Source organism: Rhinolophus sinicus, chromosome 14 (genome assembly GCF_057876585.1).
Source record: "Rhinolophus sinicus isolate RSI-liver-muscle chromosome 14, RSI-T2T, whole genome shotgun sequence".
Lineage (NCBI taxonomy): Eukaryota > Metazoa > Chordata > Mammalia > Chiroptera > Rhinolophidae > Rhinolophus > Rhinolophus sinicus.
Window position 1 is genome coordinate 141,202,659 of NC_142514.1, and position 27,439 is coordinate 141,230,097.

Here is a 27,439-nt window from a genome sequence, read left to right on the forward strand (position 1 = left end):
GAGCTGCCTGCTTAATATAGGGCTGTGCCCGCATGAGTCCTGGGGGTGGTCAGGTACAGATCTGATGTGCACTTCCGCCCAAACTCATGCTGTTATCACCAAGGTTACGTGGACAAAGGGTGGAGGGCTCATATTTCTGGAGGTCCTTCTGTGTGCCGGGCACTATGCAGTGTTATATACTTAGAGCCTACCGGGAGGCAGCTCAGGTAAGGAAATGGAGTCTCAGAGGTATTCTAAATTGTCCACAGCCACAGTCAGTAAATGATAGAGCTTGGATTTGAACCCAGGTCTCTCTGTACTTGTTACAAAATGGCAGGCTGTCTTCCCAGTTTAAGTTCATACTTCTCTTGATTTCTTCACAGCCCACCCACAGGGCCAGGTACAGAGTAATAATAACTAAAGTTCATTGAACACTTATTAGATGTCAGGCACTGTTCTTAGCACTGTGCACACATTACATACTTTACATACATTAACACAGCCATATGAGCTAGTTACTCTTGTTATCCCTGATAATTACAACATCGCAAAATAATGATTTTCTAATTTCATGCTTTCTTCTACATTTATTACTTGTCTCTCTACCATAAGGAAGAGCTGTTCCTTTTCCCCCATTGACTTATTAATTTGTTTTCAATATGGACTCGTGGAATCTTAATTTCACTCAGTGGGTTATAATCCATTGCTGTCATTATTCATGTTGATGCTCAGATTGTCCCAGATTTTAAAGCCAATGTTCTTAACCTCTGTGCCACACTACCTCGTTATCAGATATTTTCCCTCACTACCTTCAGTTAGTTTGCCTATCTATAACAGCCTTTTTGTACCCTCTTGGCTTTTAATCTTCTGGGAAACAGGAAAACTAGTGCCAATCTTACCCAAAGGGTGTGTAAACTGAGTAAGTAGTTTCTGGGGCCGGCCCGGTGGCTCAGGCGGTTAGAGCTCTATGCTCCTAACTCCGAAGGCTGCCGGTTCGGTTCCCACATGGGCCAGTGGGCTCTCAACCACAAGGTTGCCAGTTCAACTCCTTGAGTCCCGCAAGGGATGGTGGGCTCCGCCCCTTGCAACTAAGATTGAACACGGCACCTTGAGCTGAGCTGCCGCTGAGCTCCCGAATGGCTCAGTTGGTTGGAGCACGTCCTCTCAACCACAAGGTTGCTGGTTCAACTCCCACAAGGGATGGTGGGCAGACCCCCTGCAACTAGCAATGGCAACCGGACCTGCGCCCTCCACAACTAAGATTGAAAGGACAACAACTTGACTTGGGAAGAAGTCCTGGAAGTACACACTGTTCCCCAATAAAGTCCTGTTCCCCCCTCCCCAACAAAATCTTAAAAAGAAAAAAATCTTAAAAAAAAAAAAAAAAGTAAGTAGTTTCCAAGTGAGAACTTGACAGACTCTGCTCTGAATTAAATAAGTTTTAGACATGGATTTTAGCTGCTTAGAGACCCTTCTCATTTCTCTTTGGGATCTTAATCCATATCCTGGATAAATTACCTATGACAGGTAATTCTTAAGATCCTTTTAGGTAAGGTGAATAGACACAAGAGACTCACCTGACCATGTTAGATCAGATGTGGAGGAACCTCAGCTATATGAGAGATGGTTCTGGTTCTTTGACTTACCTGTAAGGACTGTGTGTTTGTGTGCATGGGAATTATTGAAATTCATTCATCCATTTGCAAATAATCGAGCCAGGTCCTGTGCTTGTTAAAAGAAATGAAATGCAAACCAGGTAGTACAGGGAAAACCATTAACACTGCTGGTTACAGATATTGAAAAATTAACAAAGAAGAGAAAAACTAAAACTGTACTTATGCTTATTAATAGTTACAATAATTTAAAAAGAGAACGATAATTTAAAAAGGATTTTGTAAAATCCTTGCCACTTATACCTTCAAAAACATTAACAGTTTTGAAGGTCAGTAAGCAGAAGATTAACATACTCAAAGAAAAAAATGGACAAAGGACATGAATGAGGGATTTGTGAGAAAAGAAACACACTATGACTGTTAAACATGTATATTTTTTAAAGTCCAACCTCACTATTCATCAAAGAAATGCAGGTTGAAACAGCAGTATAATTCCATTTTCTTAACACATTATGAAAAAGAAAACACCCTATTTTGGTGAAAGGAAAGCACAACAGTTACTCTCCTGTATCCTTTACTAGTGAGAATCTTTCTGAAAGGTAATTTATTAATAGTAATATTCATCAAAACTTTAAAATGCTTATACTTTTGACCTAGAACTTCATCTCCTAGGAATTTATCCAAAGGAAAATAATCAGAGCTGTTGTGTTATTGAGATATTAAAAAATAATGTAATTGTTTTGCAATAGAGGATTGGCTAATTAGAGTGTAGAATAGTCTTATAGTGGAATACTATGCAGTCATTAAAAAACAATGTGGTAGACAAATATTTAAAACATGGAAGGTATATGTATATGTGTGTTTAGAGAGTTTATATACGAGGTCTGACAATGAAGTTTGCAAACTTGTTGCAATGACGTTGCTAACCTTTTTTTATATCAGAGGGGTTATTCATTATGAATTTGTACCAAGTGGACAAACAGTTAACCAAGTTTACTATTTGGAAGTGCTGAAAAGGCTGCATGAGAAAGTTAGACGACCTGAACTTTTCTCCAACAATTCATGGCTCTGGCATCACGACAATGCACCAGCTCACACGGCACTGTCTGTGAGGGAGTTTTTAGCCAGTAAACAAATAACTGTATTGGAACACCCTCCCTACTCACCTGATCTGGCCCCCAATGACTTTTTTCTTTACCTGAAGATAAAGGAAATATTGAAAAGAAGACATTTTGATGCCATTCAGGACATCAAGGGTAATATGATGACAGTTCTGATGGCCATTCCAGAAAAAGAGTTCCAGAATTGCTTTGAAGGGTGGACTAGGTGCTCTTGTCGGTGCATAGCTTCCCAAGGGGAGCACTTCATAGGTGACTGTAGTGATATTCAGCAGTGAGGTAGGTAGCACTTTTTCTAGGATGAGTTCGAAACTTAATTATCCGACCTTGTATGATCCCATTTTTGTAAAAAAAAAAAAAAAAAGTATGTATATATTGAAAAAGCTGGAAGGATATTGTATCTTCTAAAACATTTTCTTCTTGATTATGTACGTTTTCTGAATTTTCTATAGTGAACACAAGGAGCCCTTTTTGTATTAGAAAAAAAAAAGGCTTCGCAGAAACATTACATAATAGAAGGGAAGCTAACACATAGAGAGCACTTCCTGGGTGAAACACTATGCTTGGTGCTTTATACATTTACCTCATTCAGCCTTATACGGACCCTGTGGAGGCTCCTGCCTCTGGTCCTACTCCCTCTGGTCCATTCTCACACAGGCACTGGAGTGATTCTTCCAATAGCAAAGGTTTGGAAGGAAAAACCCCAAACTAGAAACAGTGGTTACCATTGGAAATGAGATTAAGGAGATTGCTATACGGGGGGACTTTCATTTTTTAATTTAATATTTCAATATAGTTTGCAGTTTTTAAAGTATGTGTATCTTTTGAAGTGGGGAGAAAAAACATATGTTGTCATGTTCCTTCCCCCTTTAAGCCCTTCAGTGGCTTACCTCATCTCCCCCAGTTTGTCCACTTACACTCTCTACTGCAGCTCCACTTGCTTTGGGTGAAGCACTGTGCTCTTTTGCCTCCAGGATTCGTAAATGCATGGGGTCCTCCCACTTCACTATCCCAGGTCTAGCTATTCAGCCTTCACGTCTTCAGTCCCTTAAATACCACGTGCTCGGAGAGGCCTGTCTTGATGCCCTCTCTTGGTTTCCCACTGCAAATGGTATCTCTTCCATCATAGCCTTTATCACACTTTGCTGTAATTTTATGCTAAATTGTCCTTCCAAGAAGACTGTAAGCTCCATGAAGGCACGGACCCTAGCTCCTGGAACAGTGACTAGAACATAGTAAGCATTTGATAGGTAATTGTTGAATAAACACTTTGTCTTTTATAGTTGTGGAAACTAAAGCCTTAAGAGAGGTGTTAAGTAACTTGTCCAGACGCTGTCTCTTTTTTTTAATCAACTATATTCCCTATGCTGTATTTGACATCCCTGTGACTATTTTGTACTTCTTAATCCCTTCACCTTTTTTACCCAACCCCCCAGCTCCCTCCCATCTAGCAACCATCAGTTTGTTCCCTGTATCTATTACTGTGTTTCTATTTTGTTCATTTATTTTGTTCTTTAGAGTCCACATATAAATGAAATCATACAGTATTTGTCTTTCTCTGTCTGAGTTTTACTTAGCATAATACCCTCTAGGTCCATCCATGTTGTGGCAAGTGGTAAGATTTCATTCTTTTTTGTGGCCAAGTAATATTTCATTGTATATATCCAATTGTCTTTATTCAGTCATCTGTTGATGAGCCCTTAGGTTGCTTCCATATCTCGGCTATTGTAAATAACACTGCAATGAACATAGGGGTGCATATGTCTTTTCGAATTAGTGTTTTGATTTTCTTTGGATAAATACCCAGGTGTGGAATTGCTGGGTCACAGATAGTTCTCTTTTTAACTTGTTGAGGAGCCTCCATACTGTTTTCCATAGTGGCTGCTTCAATTTGTAGTCCCACCAACAGTGCACAAGGGTTCCCTTTTCTCTACATCCTCGCCAACACTCATTGTCTGTTGATTTATTGATGATAGCCATTCTGACAAGTATGAGGTGATACCTCACTGTGATTTTAATTTGCATTTCTCTGATGATTAGTGACATTGAGCATCTTTTCATATGTCTATTGGCCAGTCCAGAGTCTCTCAGCCAGTAAGTTTCAGAGCCAGCTTTCCTACCCCCATCTTTGGTACTCACAGAGTTCTTGTTCTTTCCATTGTATCTCTTATGAGCAGAGGCAAATCCAATCTCCAAACATGCTTCAGAATCTGGGTCTTTTCCTTCTGGGCCTTTCCTGCTTTTGACACTTTTGACTTTCTGATTTCTTTCAGTGTGGTGCAGGTTCTGCTTGCTGCTGGTGCTGACCCAAACCTTGGGGACGATTTCAGCAGTGTTTACAAAACCGCCAAGGAGCAGGGAATCCATTCTTTGGAAGGTAAGTGCAGGCTCCCCCACTGTTCTGAGCACTCTCCTCCCTGTTGCTACCAGGCAGCCAGCTCTGTGCCAGCTCTACCAGCAACGCAGGGTGAGGGCCTGCAAGTCTCTTATCATCTGGGAACTCGTGGAGAACCCAAAGGGCTCGGGACAGATGGCCTTCACAGTCCTTCAGGCCTATCATTTATGTCATGTAAGAAGTCTTGGGGAATAAATTAGAGGCTTGATTTTATGAATGGCAGAGGAGCCTTCCAACTGGTGTTCTCCCAAAAGCACCTTAGCCTGTGGAGCCTCAGATGAGCAGGCGACGGAGCAGGTTTCCATAAAATAATTAAGGCAACTGCATGGAATGTGGATCTATTTCTCTTCTACTTCCTGCAGACTGCCCTTGTCCCGTCCCGGTCCCAGAACTAGAAAGTGGCCTCACTGGTTTCTTCAGCCTCAGAAGTGCCTCAACACTACTCTGAATGCTGCTGTTTTTCCTCCTCTAGTGTGTAAAATCCAGTCCTATCTCTGGGACTGGCCCTTAACTTACTGTATGACCCAGGACTAATAGTGGACCTTGTCTGTGTCTTGAGGTCTATGCTTATCAAATGGAATGGTCATCAATATCTACCCGGGATGTTGTATGGGTGGTTGTTTGGACTTCAGAAGAAGAAAGAGGCTGTGTGCACCTGTACTAGGGCTTGGTCACTTGTCTGTTCAAGAGTACCTACCTGGGCAAGTCAGTCCGCGTTGCCTCGAGTGAGTAGTTTTTCAAAGGTGGGGTCGAGAAAAGGGCAGGTTGCTTTGACTGCAGACAGAAATGAGTATTTGAGCTTTTGCTTGTCCAGACTGGCCCCGCTGCCTGCCCGTATCCTGGATCGCTCGCAGAGGCTGAGATTCCTCTCAGTGTCTAGCAACACGGCACCTGAGCAGTGGCTGCTTCAGGGCTGACAGTGAAGCCAGGGGGACAGGCAGCAATGCTGACTGCCTGAGGGTCAGAACATTGACTTGGCGGGAGGTTCAGCCAAGGGAGCAGTGCACACAGCCATCAGCGCTGCCAGGGACGCTGCCGTACAGATGTGGGTACGGTAGCCCAGGGAGAGGAGGTGTCGCTGCTGCTGCAGCAGGGTTCTCACCTCGGCAGCATGAGGGGATGCCCAGAGCATCAGAGCATCGCTGCCCAGAAGTTGTCCTTCCCCACCTCCCCGCCTCTAAAGCTGCTCCCTCCGTCAAGTTCCATTGCTGCAGTTAGTTCCTCCTCAAAGCCTTCCCCGTCCTTGGCAATTATTACAACCTGCCCTCTGCTGCTCTTTTGAATGTTCTGTAAGTCTTGGCCTTTTGTATGATTATATGAACTCTTATCTGCTCATGTCTTTTCATTCCTCCTCAGCTGACAGTTCCATGTACAGGCCATGACCTGTGCCTCCTTGGATTCCCCAATGAACTGGAGGAATTATGTTCACTTTATGTTTCAAACAGAAGAGAATGTCATGAGTACCAAACTTGCCCTATATTTGCAGCCTGTTGTGAGGGGACTCAGCTTGTGAGCTGTCCTCTCCTCACTCAGACACAGCTCTGTCTTCTGTTCAGATGCTCTCACCAGAAAGCAGGGAGGAGCTTTTCCTGAGAGGGCAGGGCCAGGAAGAAGGGAAGGGATTGATTATTGGAGTGCTTTCTCTCCTGCTCTCAGGATCCCAGCAGGGCTCAGTAAGTATTTCTGATTTCATAGAATCTCAGAGCTGTGAAACCATCTGGTCCATCCTCTGCTGTTGCACCCATCTCTACCCCCTGCATTCAAGTTTTATACCTTTGTGTTCTAATGGTTCTCCCCAGAGAACCGTTCAATATTCTAGATCATATTCAATATTCTAGATCAGTGGTCAGCGAACTTTCTGAAAAGCAAAACGAAACAGATAGTAAACATTTTAAGCTTTGTGAGCCCTTTGGTCTTGGTTGTGCCTACTCAGTTTGGCCATTGTAGTGCAGAAGCAGCCATAGACAATACACAAACGAATGTGCATGGATATGTTCCAAAAAACTTTATTTTCAAAAACAGGCAACAGGCTGGATTTGATCGAGAGGCTGTAGTTGAGCTGTTCTAGATATTTTCTTCTTCCTTCCTCCATCCGTCCTTCCCTCCCTCTCTCTCTGTCCTTCTAACTCCCTTCTTTCCTTCCTTCCATTTTAATCAAAGACTAGCGCAAAAATTATATGATGGCAGGGATCTTGTCTAACTCAGCAATGTCTACCTGCTGGCTTGCTTCCTTCCTCCTTTCTTTCTTTGTTTTTGTCAACCTCCTCTGAATCGTTTGAACTTTATTCTAGCCAGCCTACATTCTAGGTAAGTAGGTACATAGGTAGGTAGGTAGATAGACAACAAAAATAGTGGAAAAGGCTATTGTATCCATCATGAATAAAGATAAAAATATTAAGTAACTCTTATTCTGCGTCACCTGCAAATTTAATGAACAGGCTTTCTATGGATTCATTTATTCAAAAATAGTTTTTAAAAATTTTACTGATCACATTTCTGTATAGCAGGCACTGTTCTAGGCGCTGTCGAGTTAGACAAGATGCCCACCACCGTGTGCTTTACGCTCTAGCCTTTGGTTTTTATAAGGACTCTATGAATCTTTATAAGGACTCTATGAAGTGCAGAGCCCTGGAGCACATGAGCAGGATGATTTTGGAGCATTATTCAACATTCACAACTGTAAATCCACCAAACTCTTTTTTTTTTTTAGCCTTCCTTTCTCTATCATGTCCACAGAATTTTAAGAGATTTTTCTCAGATTTCTTGCTAAAATAAAAATATTTTTAGCATTTGTCATATTTCTTGCTCAGTAGCCCTTTCCCAAAGGATGTTATGTTAGGTTATTCTGGCGTGGTCTTCTCATCCTTATGGGACCCATACTGTGATGCCTAAGTGTTTAAGAATCATTAAAAAAATACACTCTAGAAATTTTGTCAAGATAAACTCACTGTTTTATAGTTTGGAAGATCTACCTCTCTTCTGCACTTTAAAAAAGAAAATTCCAGGCTACCTTTGCCTGCCACAGTTTTCTGGCAGCTCATCTGATTTTCCCTGGTGTGTTGATTTGGATGTGTTTGTTCTGCTCTCCAAATTCATGGGCTCTACAGCTAGACAGTGGCAGTCCTTTAGTGAATCTCAGGGCTCCCCTTTCTCCTTGGCAGACTAGGCCTTTAGCTCCTCCTTAGCCATATTTTTCTTTCCTTTTTCCATTTAAAGATATCTCCTTCTTTCATCCATTCATCCCGTATTTATTGGTTGCCTCCCATATTCAAGGCACTGTACCCCGCTCTCCCTCATTCTCATTGATGAAGTAAACAGAAACAAAAGAATCCTGTGGTTGGTTCTCCTTTCTTTAGATTAGACTGACTTTTTCACAGGAAGTTACCCGACTTACGGGAGTGTGTGAGGAAGGTGGAGCAGAATAAGAGGTGCAAGCCCCTTGCCCAAAATGTGTCTGGGCAAATTCACAGGAAAGTCACAAGCTCAGGAAAGTTGGATGGTCCTTCACTATTAGAGCATAGAGTCCGTGCCAAAGTCCATCAAGTTCACTAAATTTCTAATGGATACTTCTGTGGACCGCAACCTATGCTCAGTACTGAAGGGAGGTGGTGAGTTATAGCTTGTGACCTTGGCAAGACCTCCCTGATATATATCCCTTGTCTGCCTCATCAGTACTGTTGAGAAGATGAAGAGATAAAGTATGTGATGTGTGAATTGTAGAGTCCTACAGTTATAATTGCTTATCACTTTTATTTATTTATAATTCAGCCCGCATTTACTGAGTTTCAGGCGCTCTGCCAGATGCGGAGAATACAAACATGAATATGCATGGCATAGCCCCTCCGTCATGAAAGAAGCCAGACCTATGAACAAGGCACCACAGTGTAGAGTAGTAGATGCAAAGGTGGATGTACAAAGGATGTAGGGAGCACTGACACAGGTAGTAAGCTCCCCCTCAGGTCAGGCAGGTGTCTGGGAAGTGTCACAGCGTAAGTGACTTTAAATTGGGTCTCAAGGATGAGTCAGAAATTGCCAGGCAGACTAAGAGGGATGGACCTTCCAGGCAGAAGGAGCAACACATGCAGAGACATGGGGTGGGTGGGTGACGGGTGGAATCTTCTGCCACCGTGCTGAGAAGAACAGCAAGGAGTAAGAGTGGGGAGGGAAGCGGAGTTCCAAGAGGAAAGGACCTTGCAAGGCAATTCTAGGGAGCTCACACTGTTTTCTGAAAGCTGCCAAAGGATTTTAAGCAGGGTCATGCTCAGTTTATATTTGCATTTTAGATGGACCATTGTGACAGGGTGGGGGATGAATTGGAGGGGAGAAATGAGCAATGGCTCTTGATTTTTAGAGGATGATAAAGGATGGAGAATTGGATGAGAAGCTCCTCTCCCCCAAAATGCACTTATAATTTCTGGGGATTTCTAAAATGATCTTTGGGAACAGAGAAAACAGATGTTAGAAAAATACTAGAAAGAGGCTGAGTCTCAGTGGAATCTAGGAATTGGTAGAAAAGGAGGTGCCCCTGGTGACACCTTGATTTCTGATTTGGGTGAACAGTTGGATGTGTGGGTCTGGAGTTCAAAGGAGAAGTCTGGCAAGAGATAGGGATTTAGGAGTCACCGGCATTTGTTTGGTAGTTAAAACAATGGATGTGACTGAAACTGCCCAAGGAAAGGAGTTAAAGAGAGGGGATGAGAGGACAAGTCTCCCGCTCAGGTACCAGCACTTCATGTGTTTAACGTGTGAAGAGGAACAGAGGATCCAGACGAGGAGACCAGATGGCGCTGGAGACATTATCTTATGTTCTCTCAGAGGCTCTATATCCATTCTGCTTGCTCGGAACGGGCGCAAGAAACTTCTGTGCCCTCCTTGCTGAGACTTTGTAATTGGTTTCCCCGTTCCTAGTGACACGCTTCCCATGTTTTACATGTGGCCATTGTTCCTCAGCAGGAAGCCTGCTCAGCTGGGCACATCACAGGCTCTTCCACCCTTGTCAGTGCTCGGGTTTCTGAGTAAAGGGCAAGCCTGGTGCCCGTGATGCGGGAGCGTTGGCATAGAAACCTTGTTGGCCTGACTACCTCCGTCCCTGCTCCCCAGCCCTCAGTGGCATCTACAGAGGCATGATAGTGTCCTAGAGAAAGGTCAGGCTTTGGTGCCAGTCAGTCAGGGTTCATCTAAACCCTGTCACTTCCTAGCTGTGTGATCTTCATCAAGTGACTTAAGGTTCTTGAATTTCCGTTTTCTCATTTGTAGGGATAACAGTACCCATTTTATAGGATTGTTAGGGCAACTAGAGAGAATCATACGTAAAGCATGGATGAAGAATTTCTTTATGGAGGTGGGTCTGGGCTCGGTGTAAGGCAGGCTCAGCTCCTGCCTTGGAGGTACTGAGCAACTCTGACTGAGGGGCCACTGACAGAGGCTAGATGTCTGTCCATCAGGGATTCTACGAAGGGTATTCCTGCCCTAGGACATGGGATTATACCTCCAAAGTCCCTGTGAGCCATGCCATTTTTAAGGTTCTGAAAACTCTAGGCTCACTGTCAGAGCAAGTAACGTACTTAGAAGAAGTGGGATTTGAGCTGGGCTTTGGAGGGTAAAGAGGAGGGAGAAAAAAGATACTCTAAACAGGGGACACAGCTTGAGCAAAGGCACGCAGAGGAGACGTGTGGAGGGGAGCACAGGGATCACTGCTGCTTCTCTACCAGCTCATTCCCTGATCTTGGCCACATACATTCAGGCCTTGAGCCCCACCCGTCCCCACTCCGGGAGAGTTCCACTTGTGGCTGGCTGATGGGTGATGGGCCCCAATCCTCAGGTGGAGGAGGCAGTAAATTAGTGGTAACAGAAAGCAAGTCGCCCAGCCGGGGATGCCGCTGGCTGCTTGTAAGTAACTGTTATAAACATTGGGTGTCTGGGGCTGTCAGAAATGCAAGCAAGTACTCAGCGCCTCTCATATGTACAATTAAAACAATAAAACACGGCAGAAACGTGGCCACAGCAGACTATAAATCAACTTCTCTTCTCAGCTCCAAGTGGCAGCTGAATAAAGATGAGTTGTGTAGAGGCTGGGTTGGCATAGGACCCTTCTGGGGGTAGAGGGCCTGGCTTTCCAGGCTGGACCTGCCCAGGTGGCTCCTTCCCACAGCTCGAGGGGCTGCAGGTCCAGGAAGCTGACCTCCCCAGCTCTGTGTCTTCAGATGGGGAATAGGGTGGTGCAGGCTGGCACCTCACAAACCAGTAGACAAGTGCCCTGGAGTTCAGGAGCTGGCTAGGAGTCCCCACTGGTGGTAATGGAACTGCGCCCTGTGATATTTCTCCCCCTCCCCAGGACATGCCAAGGAGTGGGCTCATCCTAGCTCATCAATTTAGTATGAGACAACCACCTGGCACCCACTGCGTGCCCAGCCCTACCCAGGCACAGCAGAGAGAATGTATGCCCTGGGCGAGCTCGGACTTAGATGGGGGTAATGAGGCTTCCAAGGAAATAAAAATTGCCTGGAGAGCTTGTTAAAACAGATTGCTGGGCCCCACTCCCAGAAATTCTGATCTAGTAGGTCTGGGGTGGGACCCGAGATTTTGCATTTCTCACAGGCCCCCACTCTTTGAATAGCATGGTCTAGAATACCGGTGTTAGTTGTGGCCTTGTGCTTGAACTGCTTTACAAAGCTCATCTGAACCTTCTCCCTGGAAGAGACCTTGTTTTGCCACTTTAAGCCTCACTCCTGCAGAGGCTGTGGCTTACGCCATGGTCTTACGGGAGTACAGAACGCTTCATAGCTGTGATGCCTAGGGCAATTTTCTGCACCGCTCAGAGGCTCAGTCTCCTTATTTGTAAAATAAAGATTATTGAGAGTTAGAGATAGTGTATTTATCCCTCGCCTAAAGCCTAGAACATAGATGGAATTCCATTAATGTAAATTTCTGTTTTACGTCATAATCGTCATCCTCATCATACTCTCAGGGAACTTCATGAGAACTTCACAGTCTTTCACACAGCCTTCCGAATCCTTTTCAGTGGTAGAAACGATTATCCACGGAGAGCCAAGCAGTATTTAGAGTCCAAGGAATGTCTGTCCGTCACCTAACTGCATGACCTGGGACAATTTTCTTTATCTGCCTTGATTTTTCTCATCTGTAGAGACTATCTCTTATACCATAGGTTTATTATAAAGATCAAATTGAAGTACTTACGAAAGAACGTGAGAAAATACAAGGTATCATGTAAGTGTAAGGTGCCAGCAAGAACAGTAATTAATAGTCATTGAGTTTGAAGACATGACCAAGACAATACTCAACAAGAATCCAGTCGGAGGTACAGACAACAAGGACTGTCAGAATGCAGAGAAGGTCATCTCTGGCTGAAGCAGTCAAGGAAATAAAGTGGTATTTGAGCCTTAAAGTATTATATGAGAAGGTTCTATGGAGGGCCTGAAGCGGGGTGCAATTGGGTATGAGCAGAGAACGGGGGTGTGTTATGTCCAAAACATTCAGAGGTGGGAAACAGAAAAATATGTTTCTGGCCAGCAAGTGAACTCTTTGGGGTGAAGCATCCACACAGCAGAAGACTCGTTTTAGAGAATAATGAGTAGTAAAGATGCAGTTAGTAAACAGGGGCCAGATCAAATGCTTGGACGTTACATCCTTTAGACAGAAAGGAGTCTTGAAATCTTAGAGAGGGCACCTCAGGAAGCTTCCTTCCAGGGTGGAGATGCAAAGGCAGGGATGAGATGACAACGACGGCGATAGCTATAGCAGCAGGGGCAACGTTTATTGATAGTTACTGTGTGCTCCAGCAGCCCTGCGATGTAGGCACTAAAAGGGCACTGAGGCAGAGAGATAATGCCAGCAGAACTGTCTCCCACTTTTGTGGAGAACCCAGCAAGCACTTCAGCCTGCGTGTACCTCACACATAGTCAGCTCAGAACCTCCGGCTTGCCCAGAGTTGTGGAAAGCTTGGGCATCTGTCTGGCCAAAAGCTGTTTGAGCAAGTTATTATTTTCAGTCATGTCCCTGACTCTTCCTCATCATTGTCAGAGCCGTGTTGCACCTTTAGGGCGAGTGGTTCTACGTGTCACTTCTCAGTAGTGGCGGCCACTATAGTCCCCAGGATGGACAACACACTGTCAGTCCATCAGGCCCTTTGGCTAACTTCAAGATGAAGTGTATCAGCCAGTTAGGTTAATTGTGTCCATCCTTCTAGCCCTCCAAACCTATATGTATATGTGACTGGGAGAGGGAGATAGACTAGTTGACATGTTTTATTAAAAAGAATAAATTTGATGCATTTATAAAAAATAAGAAAATGTGGGATGGGGTGGCAAAGAACTAGTCTTGTGATTTTTAACTGATTTACATATTTTGTGTATAAATATTTTTTCATCAAAAGTTCAAAATCAGGGATGGGTCCCACACACCACACAAAATATATTAGAGACATTTATATGGATAGCAGGAAGGGAGACAGAGGGCTGAAATTTTCCAGGCACCCAGTGATTGATGGGGGCTGAGGCTCCCCCTGACGCTTTATTGAGTTTCCGATGATTATCTCTCGCTGAGACATTTTTTACAGATGACGGTCGAGCTGTCACAATGGACCATGGGGGAAAAAACCCAACAATAATAACACTTTAATCTTTTTACTGCACTGCTCCCTAGTATCTCAGATTCATCTTCCCTGACGCACGCAGTTCATTATTCTGCCCCTCCCTGGATGGGAAATAAAGGAAAATAAATATATATGTAGACATACTTACCCACATACATACACACACGCGGAGTATATAAAAGAGACCACCTCAGAACCAGAGAGGAGCAGAATTTATTGTTCTTTTTGCAAGTGTTGAGGTTTATTAGTAGAGATGCTGGGTTGGCTTGGAATTGGCTATTAATTACAGCATTTTGTATTTGTTTTTTATTGCAAGTTTTTAACATCTTGAAGAAAAGGAGAGGAGGAGAGGCAAGCAGGTGTAAAGATGGGAGCACAGAGGGACCAAGTTTGGCTAACCAAGTAGCATAGCTGGCTGAGACGCAAAGAACAGGCTTCTTCCTCTTGCTGCCAGCCCTGCATAGAGAGTCTTTGGAGCTGAAAGAATACTGCTTTGGTTAGGACGGGGGTGGGGGGGAATAGTGGGGAGAGGGTGAGCTCAGAGTAATTATAGGACAAGTCAAACGGAATCTGGATACCTGTGAACATGTCACTGCTCTGAGTGTTAGGAGGGGTGTGAAGTAAAGGAGGTTCAAACAGGGTGTTGATGGGTTGTAGTTAAGAGAGTACAGGTAGCCCCCGTGTAACACGGCACTTCTACAACACGGTTTCACTCTAACACAGTTTGAGAATTGGAGAAATCTCTGAATAACACGGAGTGTAATAAGTACTTTTAAGAGCAAAACTATCTCATTCGAAATTAGGGAAATCCCCGAATAACATGGAACGTAATAAGAGATTTTAATAGCAAAAGATACCGGACCTCATTTGAAATTTTTCATTCGAGCGTAGGTGTCATATCAGATTTGACTGCAGAATTTTAAAATTTATTAGAATTTTAAATCTATTTTGCTCAGAGGATGAAGATATCTTGTCAAAAAGAAAACGCCCTCAGTTAATGGTGCTTAATAGTGATGATGAAGAAAACATTATTTAATACATATTAATATGTTATACTTTTGGTGAAAATTGCTTTAATAAAGATATTTCTCTTAATTATAAAAACATAATAGTATGTTTCTTTTATTTTTAGAACTTAACCCCCTTTTTTGTACTAGTTCTTTGTTTCGTATAACACGGATTCGCGTAACACGGTATTTTTAAGGAACCTAACAACCGTGTTATGCGGGGGTTACCTGTATTCTGTTAGAGTTCTTAAGCGTTTGCCTTAATCTTTGAATTTTTTTTAAAGTAGTCAGAATGGTATAATGAACTCGCATGTACCGTCAGCTACCTTCAGCAATTAACTCACGGCCAGTGTTTTCTCTATACTCCCCATCCACTTCCCCCCACCTCCAATATTCTTTTTACCATCTCAGTAGCAGTATGGAATCTGATTTAGATCCTGATTCAAACAAACTATAAAACTGACATTGAGAAGACAATTGGAAAGTTGAACTCTGTGAATCTGATGGTGAGAAGGTGAAACACGGGCTCTGGAAAGCTCTGACTGGGTCTGTGGTCAAAGGAGAGGCCAGAGGGGATGCTACACTGACTGTCCAGGGCCACTGGCAGGGTCAAGTCCTCTGTCAGCTTTGCTGCTCTCCCCCGTCCCTTTCACGGGAATGAGAGGAGATGGGCTGGGGCTTCATACGGGAGGTCTGTACTTGTGTCTCCAGTAGAGTAAGTGCTGACTCAGTCTTCTTTTTAACTCATCACATCTTTTCTGAGCTCCCACTGTGTGCAACCTCTCATGCTACACTATGATAAGGTAATAATGAGGTGAGCAGGGTCCTTTTCTTAAGAAACCTTCCAGACCATGGGCAGAAAGCATGGTGTCTGTGAGAACCATTGTCAAGCAATGTCTGCTCCTCCAGCCATAGGCCAGCCTAGATAACCATGAGTGCCTTCTCTGTATGAAGGATAAAGAGAACTGTAAGACACAGTATCTATCCTTTAAGAACCTGTTTTCTGCTTGGGGAGACATCTTAACAACCATCCACTAAAGAAGTATTTATTGAGCACCTGCCATATTCAAATGTATATACACATGAAGCAATCTGAGAACACATAAGACTATGTAAAAGAAAATGTTAACTCATTTGATAGATAAAAGGAAGATAAGTGAAAATCAGGCTGCTTGAATTGTAAAGGATGGGTAAAACATAAATAAGTAAAAGGAAAGAATACTGAAGCCGTATAGTGAAAAGAGTATAAGCCTTGGGGTTGAATAGGCCAGCTCTGTCGTGGACTACTGATGTGACCTGACACACGCTAGATAACCTCGCTAAGTCCTGGTTTCTTTTTTTTTTTTTTTTTTCCAAAGATTTTATTGGGGAAGGGGAACAGGATTTCATTGGGGAACAGTGTGTACTTCCAGGACTTTTTTTCCAATTCAAGTTGTTCTCTTCAATCTTAGTTGTGGAGGGTGCCGTTCAGCTTCAAGTTGTTGTCCTTTCAGTCTTAGTTGTGGAGGGCGCAGCTCAGCTCCAGGTCCAGTTGCTGTTGCTAGTTGCAGGGGGCACAGCCCACCATCCCTTGCGGGACTCGAGGAGTTGAACCGGCAACCTTGTGGTTGAGAGCCCACTGGCCCATGTGGGACTCGAACCAGCAGCCTTCGGAGTTAGGAGCATGGAGCTCCAACCGCCTGAGCCACTGGGCCGGCCCAAAGTCCTGGTTTCTTCATTCATAGGAATTATAATAACAGCCTAGTATGGTTCTTGTGAGGAAGATAGTTGTGAAGATCCTAGCACAATACCTGGCACATAATAGTGTCAATAAATGGAAGCCATTGTTTTCCAAGAGTTACCTATTTAAATATCTGAGTATTGGAGGGAGACTCTTAGTCCTGGGATATTAGCCTTCAGGACTCACCTGTGACCCTCCACTGAGTATGGAATCAGCTCCCAGCAATGAGCCTGACATATTCTGCAGTGCTGGTGTTAGTAGTGATTCTGGCCAGGATTAGAGTGGCATCAGGAAGAGGGAAGGGCACAGTACTACATTTATTACTGTTTATTGAGACCTTACTGCATGCCAGGCAACGTGCTCCACTCCTTACATACATTTTTTCATAACAGCTTTATTGAAATTTAATTTACATACTATGCAATTCAGTCATTTAAAGTGTGTAATTCAATAGTTTATGGTATATTCACAAGAGTTGTGTAGCCATCAACCACAATTAACTTTAGAACATTTCGTTACCCCGTAAAACCCGTACCCATTATCGATCATTCCCTATTTTACCTCTCAACTCCCCCAGCCCTACACAATCACTAATCCACTTTCTGTCTCCACACATTTGCCTATTCTGAACATTTCATATAAATGGAATCATACAACATGTGGTCTTTTCGTGAATGGCTTCTTTCACTTAGCATGTTTTCAGGGTCCATCCGTGTTGTAGCATATATCAGTACTTCATTCCTTTTCCATAATTAAATAATATTTCATTAATGGATTTGCCACATTTTCTTTATCTGTTCATCAGTCGAGGGACATTTGGGTTATTTCTACTTTTAGCTATTACGAATAATGCTGCTATGAATGTCTGTGTACAAGTTTTTGTGTGGACATACTGTTTTCAATTTTCTGGAGTTTATACCTAGGAATAGAATTGCTGGGTCATACGGCGAGTCTGTGTCTAACCTTTTGAGGAAATGCCAGATCGTTATCCAAAGTGGCTGCCCCATTTTACATTCCCACTAGCTGTGTATGAGGGATCCAGTTTCTCTACATCTTTACCAGCACTTGTTATTGCCTGTCTTTTTTACTTGAGCCATCCTAGTGGATGTGAAAAGGTATCTTGTGGTTTTGATTTGCATTTCCTTGGTGGCTAATGACGTTGACCTTCTTTTTGGGTTTTTTTTTTTTTTTTTTTTTTTAGCCATTTGTCTATTTCTTTGTAGAAATGTCTACTCAGATCCTATGTGCATTTTTTAATTGGGTTTGTCTCTGAATCTTGTTAGACAGGTGATATTATTTATTTTGCAGACAAGGAAACAGATTCTCAGAGATGTTAAGTATTTTGATCAAAGTCACACAGTGAGTTTTGATTCCCAGTCTGACTGACTCTGACCGCTATGCGCTTTCTAATATCCAGTGCTGCCCCCTGAGGATTCACAGTAGGATCACCAGGGTCCTCTTTTTGGGGGCCTCGACCAGCAGGAAGGGAGGAGTTGAAAGTCTATTTGGAGAAATTAACTGGGACCAGGTAGGAGAGGCCTCTGAAAGTCAAACAGAGGAATGTGGATATATTATGGGTTCTAAGACAGGGGAAGCCATCTTAATTTGAAAATGGCCATTTCTTAGTTGCTGATCGTTTCCTGTTCCCCTCACTATCCTGCATTGTTTCTAATTTTCACAACAACCCAATTAATAGACATTAATGTCCCAATTTTACCAATGAGAAATGTGAGGCTCAGAGGGGTGAAGTAATCTTCCAGAGTCATCAAGATTAGAATCCAGATCTCTCTGACTCAAAATTCTGAATTCTTTCCTTACAGAGATAGTTTATAAAAGAAAGATTATTTGATGTTGTTTGTAGCATTTACAAGCTCTTGAGGGCAGAGCCCGTTCTCTCGCCATGGCCCAGCCTGTGCAGAGGACTTAATAAATGTTTGGTGGATGAACGAGGAAACAGGCTAGACTGTATTGTATAGAATTCCAGTTAGGATTTTGAGGGGGAGATATGAGTGAGCTATTGGAGGTCTCATCGCGAGGCTTGGTGTCCTGAGACTTGGCTCTAACTTTCTAAACATGGGGCTTGAGAAGAGCGTTCTAGTGCCCAGACATCCTTTGTTTTCTTGGAACAGAACCAGACAGGTGGAGGTGGCCACCTACATTTTTCTTGTGTTCTTCACAAGAACCTTAGAGTGGGAAGGACCCTCAGAGATCATCTAGTCCGGTGCTTCTCAGAGTCTTCTTGGAGGAACAACACAATGGGCTTTTTAAAAGGTACATTCCCAAGCCCTGCTTGCTGAATCTAAATTGCTGAAGCGGGGGCCCAAGAATCAAAGTTTTTTTATAAGTTACCCAGGTGGTTCTGTTCCCTAATTTGAGAACCACAGATGTAGGACAATTCCTGTTTTAAAAATAGGGAATCTGGGGCATAGAGGAATTGAGACATATTAAGTTAGTAAAAGAGCCATTTTTAAACTCAGTTTTCGTTTCCTGGTCTATTGTTCTTGCTTTTCCCCTTGCTGCTTAATTCATGAACAAAAACCATTGCATGCCCATAGCTTTCAGGATAGAGTCCAAACCCCTCTCAGGACAGGCCTCCGCCCACCTGGGCAACCTCATCTCTGCCCACTGCTCCACCCACCGTCTCTCAGCATTCCAGACTCGCTGAAGGACTCCTAGTTTCTTGAATGGACAGGTAATGCAGCCGTTACCTGGAATGCCCTTCTTCCCCTCTCCACCTGCCAAATTCCCCTCATCCTCAAGACAGTTCTTCTGGGAGATTCCTCCCCCAGCCTCATGACATGTGCCCCGTCTTTGCACGCGTGCCTCTCCTCGTACTTTCTGTACTGAGGTGCTCGGTGGTGGTGTGCTCAGGGGCAGGTGGATGGACGAAGGCTCTTGTGTGTTCGTTGCTGAAGCTGCATGAAAAACTGAAGTGATGTTGTAGGAAGTACATACAAAAAATGCTATAACTAATTACTGTCACCCATGAGGAGCCTAGGATCTAACCGGGGAGTCAGAACAGAAGGGAAATTTTTAACACAAAGGATTACAAGAGGTGTGGTAAGACAATAAATCATTAACTGGTAAATCAGTACACATAACCCACATGACAGGTATCCAGGGAAGAGCTGGAGAGAGAGGACCCCCTAGAACAGGAGGCCTTGAATTGGGCTTTAAAGAACAGGTAGGATTTGGAGAGGAAGCCTGGTTTTTCCAGACTGTGGAAGGAAATGAAGGGCCTTGCCCTCTCCAGGGCTGGTCTCATGGAGACCTGGCACAGGGGACTCCCTCTTGCCCCATCCCCTGGCTGAAGATGAACGCAACAGGCAGAGCCGACAGTGCCCACAGAGGTAAAGGAGGCAGCATCACGCTGGCCTATGATGCTCTCTCTCAGGTTGTAGTGAGGATTTAATGAGGTCATAGACACAAAACACCTCGGGTGGGAGGAAGCTGACAGCCCAGCGGTTTCTTCCTGAAGACTCCTGTGAATCTAACTTAGTCCCTGAGCTTCCAGCCAGGTGAGCTGACCCTGGGTTATGTGAGGCTGAGCCTGTGGGCATCGGCAGAAGCTATACAGTATGGAGGAAGGAGCCAGGCAGGCTCGGGGTCTAGTCCTCGTCCACCACCGACGAGCAGTGTGAGGTGGGCAGGCTACCTAACCTCTTTACCTCTGTGTGTTTGTGGGGACAGAGCTCCAGAATGCAGTTTCCAGGCTCTTGGCCTCACATAGAAAGGTGTTGGCTCAGGTAGTAAATGGCCATCAACTGTGATTGGATGGCCATCAGCTGTGGCTAGTTGGCCGTCAGCTGTAACCAGTGAGCCATTGGCCATTAATATAACTGCTGTGGTTACGCTAGCAGCAAATGGGGGCTAGCAAGAAGATGGTGGCTGAGCCTGCAAGTGGTGCAGTGAGGGTTGCAAACAGTGTGGCTCCTGCTTCCTGTGTCTCCAACCCAGCTGCCAGCGAGAATATAGTGGTGTGACTCCCCTACCTATGGCTCCGTGGGTGTTCCTTTTTGGCCTCACCATGTCCTGCGTTCTTATGTGGGGAGCGGGAGCAGAGACCCCGCAGGCCGCCCCGCATGACAGTCTTGTTCAATAGAAAGAATAGTACTGGACCTATCTGCCCTAGGTTGTCATGAGGGTGAGGGAACAATTGCACTGAAGTGCTCTCTAAACCGTAAAATGCTGCACAAATGTAGGGGTTATTCTCATGCTTGTCATATTAGCCGTAGATTCCCTCTCATGGAGACGTGCTCACATCTTTAAAGGTAAGGGCACTACTAGACACTCAGTGACATTAGATGGCATGGCTCCTGGGAGTGGAGGGTAGAAGCCGAGCCGCGGGGAGAGGGACTCATAGCTAGGGTAGCCTGTCCTCTGCACAAGGCAGCAATAATACAACTTCTGGTATCTGGAGACCACCCGTCTTGCCTCAGATACTGTTTTTCAAATCTCTATGTCCCCAGTGCCTAACCCAAGGGAGAAAGCAGCATGACTAGATGTTTGTGATAATGTTTTAAGAAACCTATTATCAAATTGGTTTCTTAAATTTATCATATTTAAATATTTAGTGCTCCTCAGATTATTGCTTATCATACCCATTTTACAGATCGAGGAACTTAGTACGTGGCAGAGCTAAGATTCAGGACTGTATGACTCTTTCACCTTAAGTCACTGTTTCTCATCCTGGGAGGCAGTGGGGTGGTTTTTTTGTTTTCATTTTTGTTTTCAGTTTCAGCAGTGCTAGGGAGTGGCCAGGCTACATAAACAAGCCTAGCCAGGCTTCAGGGACTATTTTCACCTCCGCTGACTCCTCGGCACTGCTGAGGCCAGGGAATCCTGCAGAGTGTGTATCAGGCACATCCTGCCACGCACCCAGGCATAGACTTTGCAACATCAGCAGGCAGATAGGAGAGCAGAAGGATAACAGTGATGCTTGGTGGTCAAAGCAGTGCAGCAGCCACTGAAGAGACAGCAATGGCTGGCTTGGAGGGCAAGCAGGAGGCGGAGCCCATCTCACCCGGTGCTGGAGACAGGCTGCTAGATGTCTTTGTTGGGAAGGGGATGGTTCACTGGCTGAGGACCAGCTGTAAACACAGGGCCTCAAAAGACCACCGTGGTAGCCAGCAGGTGAGCCAGTCTTGGATGAGTCACTTGAGCTTCCACGGATTTGCATGCTCTCCTTGCGTGAAAGGGGAGAAGTGTGTGAGGGTGCGTGCTACACCTCTCCCCACACCTTCTTGCCTTTAAGCCACTTTTTCTGGCTAGGAAAGAATATGAAATCTAACGAGCTGGGGGCTTCAGCAAGATGATCGGGGACAGGGCTTCTGACACTGGGTGATGGGCGAAGAGAGGTTATTGACAAGAGCACAAAACGAGCCTCGCCAAACCAGCCTGGGTCCTTCCTCTGCCACCACCTGATTGTGGCATCCTTCTGAACTTCAGTTTCCTCGTCTATAAAATGGGGAGAGTAAACTTAGACCTCGCAGGATTATTCTGAAATAAATAAGTGAAAATATTGTACAGATTGTAATGGACTACTCCATGCCAAAGAGTGCTCCGTGGAACACGAGTACTGCAGGGTTTTAGCAAGGGTTGGTGGAAAGAGGCTGTCAAGAAACTGCTGAGTAACACCAAATTAAACAGATGGTTCTTAGCTTAGACCCGTGCCTTTCTGAGGGGAAACACGTATGCAGGATTCCCCAAACGGCCCTATCTTCTCAGAGAGAATACACTGTTAGAAGCACAAGACAGACAGAAAGGATAATTGCTGACATTTATTGAGAAGTACTGTGTATGCCCCACACTGTCCCAAGCCCCTTTACTCATAGTGTCTCATTTAATCCTTACAACATCCCTGAGACGGTGCCTGTGTCATCTCCATTTACAGATAAAGAAACTTGGCACCGAGAGGTTACCAAGGTTAGGTAAGGTACCCGGGATTACACAGTTCAGAGCTGGGATCCAGACACAAGCAGTCTGGCTCCAGAGCTCACTTATTTAACAGCCACACTCTGCTGCCTCCACTGAATACTTGTTGACTGTTGATGTTGTTGTTCTAGAAACAAGGTAATATCAGAGCCTTATTTATGAATTATGTATTTACTTGCTAATTCAGCAAGGATTTGTCAAACACATATTTATGGCCAGACCCTGTAGTAGGCACTGGAAGAAGATAGTAACACGTCCTGTCCTCATTGAGCTTTTGGTCTAGCGGAGAACATAGTCAACTAAGCAGGCGATAGCAGTAGAACGTAGTAAATACTGTAACTGGGAGATGCCTAAGGCGCTGGGGAGCGCTTAGGAGCAGCAACTCCCTCAAATGTAGGAAGAATCACTGGGGGAAGTGACTGCTAATCAGAGGCCTTAACATGAATTCGGAGTTAGCCAGCTGAAGGCGTGGGAGAGGTGACATGCTCCAGGCAAGGGATAGTGTTTGCAAAATCTCAGAGGCAAGAAAGAGCCTTAGAAAAGGGGGGTGAGAGATAGGGACTCAGAGGTGAAGGGACCCGCCTCGTGGATATTCCTTATTAGCTGGGCTATAATGCTGGCACTCTGGTGACATTAGTTTCTGAACCTAACAGCCCCAGCTGTGTTCCTTGAGTTCATCTGCTTTTTATGGTAAGCACCCTGCGTATGGCTCTATCATTGCACTTGTGAAATACTGGCATTTGTTCAGCGGTCCGATTCTTGCATTAGACTCTTATTCATTAGTATATCTCCAGCAGCTACCACCATGCATTGGTGCTCATTAAATGTTGTTTGTTGAATGAATGATGTGTTTTCTTTGTAAAATGGATTGCACCCTTCGTACTTTCTTGAGCCAACTATCGCTTTTCCTCAGGTTCTTCATTATATCGTGCAGTTAATGTCCTATGTGGCAATTCAGTGGTGCCCTTAGGGGCTTTTGAGGTGCCGTATTCTGTGAATTCCTTTTTAGCTTTATATTGTGCTGTTCTTTTCCCTCCCTGCCTGGTCAGCACTTGATTGTGATCAATCTGCTTGATTGTGAAGCCTCCCCAGCCTTCTTGTTTCCGTCTCCTAATCTGCAGTGGACGGGAAACAAGATCACTTAACATGATTTGATAAAACTGTGACTAAGAGTTAGTAATCTCTGAGTTAAGTCCTAAAGGGCTCTCTGATGGGGAAAATGCAGATGCCGGTGCATATGGCACATGTGTGTTAGCTTCTCAGAGGCCTTCTTCCTGTTCTCCCTAGTCCAGGAAAGGTCAGCTGTCACTCCGTGTGGGGTGGGAGGGCTGCGTTTGGAGAGCCTCTGTCGGTGCAGAAGACCTGAGTCCATAGACCACAAGAAAATGTGGTCTGTTCTCAGCTACATACTCCAACAGCTTCATTTTGGCCCAACATGAAATGCTTCCACCTAAGCTAGCGTGTCTGGGTGCCAGCTACAAACCTGAGGATGTTCCCCCTTAAGGCACGTTGTGCAGAGAGTGGCTGTACCTTCACCTGAGCAAGGAAAGAAGGGGGAATAAGAGCCAAGGCTGGGACCAGACGTCTAGGCTCTGAGCTCCTTTCTCTGGGCTCTGATTTGGTCATTTACGAAATGAGGGTGAGAGCATGATATGATGGAGAGAAAGAGTAAGGACTCGGGTTAGAGCTGGGTTTTAATCCTCACTCGACCACATACTAGCTGTGTGACCTCTGTGCTTCAGTTTCCTCATCTATAAAATGGGAATGATAATACCTACTGTATAAGGTAGTTATGAAAATTAAATAGATTGTGTGACGTGACCATTCCAGGCACACAGTAGAAGAAAGGCAGAAAGTGAAATCTGTTAGTGTTAGGAGGAAGCACGATAGTCTTCTGGCTTTTGGAACTTTAAATAGGAAGTCTAGTTTTGCCAGAGGGGAAAATTCACGGTCTCCATTCTAAGACCACATGGAAAAGAATGGTTTAGGAATTGTCTGGTGCTTTTGACTACCTAGGCCAGGTTACCTCTTGACTGAATTACACCCCCTTCCTCAGTGGGAAGTCGGAGGCTCCTACCCTTTGCAGGCCCTGGGCCATGGGCTAGGGGTTCAGGTCGATAGGACCAAATTCCATCCCCCGATGAACTCAGTTCAGGAGGGAATGTAAGACAGTTACTCTGATCATTTCTACATGAGGCAGAAAGAAACCCTATCACCTAAGCAAGATAGCTATCGTGTGGGGTCTCAGTTTCCAGTGGAATGCCTCAGAGGTGGTGTGACCTTCCAGTTTATTGTCCAGACTGGGACAGGCCAGGACAACACAGACCAGGTTCCTCCCAGGTGAACAGGGACGCGTGTGGTCACCCACCCAGGGTGTCCTATCAAAGTGATCGAAGTGGTTTTAGGTTCTTCTGTATGAAATTGGAGAGGGAAAGTCATGAATATTAGCACTAGAGTAAGACTGGGGGGTTTTGGTTCTTTGACCACATGAAATGCTATTCTTCTTACCTTCAAAAAAATGTTCACAGTGCGTTTATTAAAGGTAAAAAAAGCACATTACAAAAATTGCAATTTAAGTAGTAAATCCCAATTTTGTAGGATATATACATACATATACACGTACGCATACGCATGTATATATAGATATGTATATATTATAGAGTACATATGTAGGACATATGTATGTATGTATATATATGAAGGATATATACCAAAATATTAAGAGCAGTTTCTCAAATTTCTGAGATAGCAACCCCTTTTTTGTACTTTTCTGTAGTTCCAAAATTTTAATGGCTTTTATAAATTAAAAAAGATCTTTACAAAATAATATTAAATACTCACTAAATTGTAAACATCTTCAAAGCAGAGAGGTATGCTGCTGTTCTGCTAAGAACAGCGTCTGTCTCCTGCCCTGTCTTACCCCAGCCTTCTTTCTTCACCTGGGTAACGCCTCTTCACCCTTCAAGACTCTGGGTTTCTGGGATCCTCTCTTCATGCCCAAATTGAGCTAAGCTGCCCTCTGGCTTTCCATGTCATCCTGTTGTACCTCCAACATAGCATTTATTTCAAATAATACTTGAAACATCTGTTTGTCGTCCGCCTCCTTCTTTGGATTAGGTCAGAGACCGTGTGTGATTCACTTCTATGTCCCCAAATGAATCCTGATACTTAATAGTAAATGTTAGTGGAACTAACTGGCCTCTGTTTTACCTTCTCTTGCCCAGCACAGATGGCCAGGCGTATAGTAGGTGCCATTTTACGTTTAGTAGATAAGTGAGATGAGTAGATGAGTGAGTGAATCAAAATGCCAAGAGAAAGAAGGTGGGATTGGTGGCTCAGGCCTTGGTTGCTAATGGGAGGTTTGTGTTACTGTCTCCCAGTCCTGGTCACCCGAGAGGATGACTTCAACAACCGGCTGAACAACCGCGCCAGCTTCAAGGGCTGCACAGCCCTGCACTACGCTGTCCTCGCCGACGACTACCGCACCGTCAAGGTGCTGCTCGATGGAGGTGAGAGCGTGGGTGAGCGGGGCGGGGCAAGGGGGGGGGGACGGGCGGGGCATGAGGGGGAAAGTCTTGACAGCGTTTCCACTCTGCACGTGCTGTGTTCCCCCAGAGCCGGGCCCTTCCCAGAGCTGGAGCTGCCTCCATGGTGGCTGTGTGCACGTGTGATTTGCCCTGTGTGGCCGTAGTGTGTTCTTTACCTACCTGTGTGTTATGTACCATGCCATCCTGCCTGTCTGTACGTGCCCTGAGTTTTGTTTGTTGCACTCCCTGAAAGTGTCCTCTCCTCTCCCCTATGACCTCCAGAGGGGGGCTAGTGGAACAAGGGAAAGGCCCTTTACATCTCTGCTAACCCAGGTCTCAAGGACGTCCTCCGTGATCCCTCCCCTACTCAGTCTCACGTCACATTTGTCACCATATGGAAAGTGTTGTATGTGTTCAGTCGCCTTCTCCTAACTTGACTCTGAGCTCCCTGAAGTCCAGAGCCTTGGCTGACTCGTCCCCAGCACCTAGCATAGTACCCAGGACACAGTCAGCACTCAGTAACCATGCTGAATGAGTGAATTCCCTCCCTTTGCAGAGCATCGGTTTAAATGGAGGGACAGTGTGTGCCATCTCCAGATGCAGGCTGATCTAGTCCTGTCCAAGTCTGGTGCAGAGTTACCCTCCACCCTGCCTGACACTCCCAAGCAGTCACCTTTCCTCCCACTTCCTTTTATCCCCCTCCGGCCCTCTTTGGGATAGGGAGGGAAGCATCTTGCCAGAATGTGTGTTCCCCAGGCCCCTGAGTATGGCACACGACTGCCTGTTTATGCCCTCCCTGTACTTTCTTGAGAGGCTAGAGGCCCTCTTTTGGGGCTGGACACCGGGGTCCTACTTGTCAGGGATCATTCTCCAAGAACCAGAGAACCGTAGGGGTCTTCAGAGGTCCGTGGGGTTAACTGCTGTCCTCCCAGCAGAAACCTCTCCTCAGCTGGTTGGCTGCCTTTCCTTGGATTCTGTCAGGGACTGAGAGAACCCTGCTTCTTCCCTGGGAGTCTATTCCATTTTAGGTGTCCATTGAGTCCATTGCTTCTCTGAGTGGTTACAGTGTCTTTTAAATGATCTGTAATTTTTTTCTCTGTAACTTCTGCCAACTGTTCTCTGCAGCCAATCACTTTTCAAAATCCAGTCTTCAAAGAAAGTTCTTTCCATCCCAAACCCTTTGCCTCCCTGCCCCAGTATCCCCACATCATCTTCTAGCCCTTGTCATATGATTGAGTTGGAGGGATTTCCCTGTAACCCCCAAATCCAGCCACACTGGCTTAAGACTCAGGCCTGGCCCATACCCCCAGCCTACAAAAGGGACCTGCCCCAGAGTGTGCGTTAGTCAGGGTATTACATTGTTTAGGGCAGGACTGCTGTGGATACGTGACAGTGCCTGGGGTGATTGATGTTTTTGAAGTAAGAACTCACTGTTCTCAGAAGGAGAGACTTAGAAGACATCTGCAAGCAGGATGCTACTTACTTTGTCCTTTGGAAAGCTTTCCTGCGAGACATTTGTAGCTAAGAATTGGAGC

At 44.9% G+C, this 27,439-nt stretch overlaps 1 protein-coding gene across 2 annotated transcripts in view; it reads left to right on the forward strand.

Moving 5' to 3' along the window:
* The window catches only part of CLPB (ClpB family mitochondrial disaggregase), a 136,379-nt gene that overhangs the window by 44,545 nt on the left and 64,395 nt on the right, over positions 1-27,439 (forward strand). For both annotated transcript variants that reach the window (XM_019744405.3, XM_074335827.2), the window contains 2 exons: positions 4,984-5,087; positions 25,758-25,886. In XM_019744405.3, the coding sequence (XP_019599964.1) occupies positions 4,984-5,087; positions 25,758-25,886 (233 nt within the window). The remainder of the gene's footprint in view (positions 1-4,983; positions 5,088-25,757; positions 25,887-27,439) is intronic.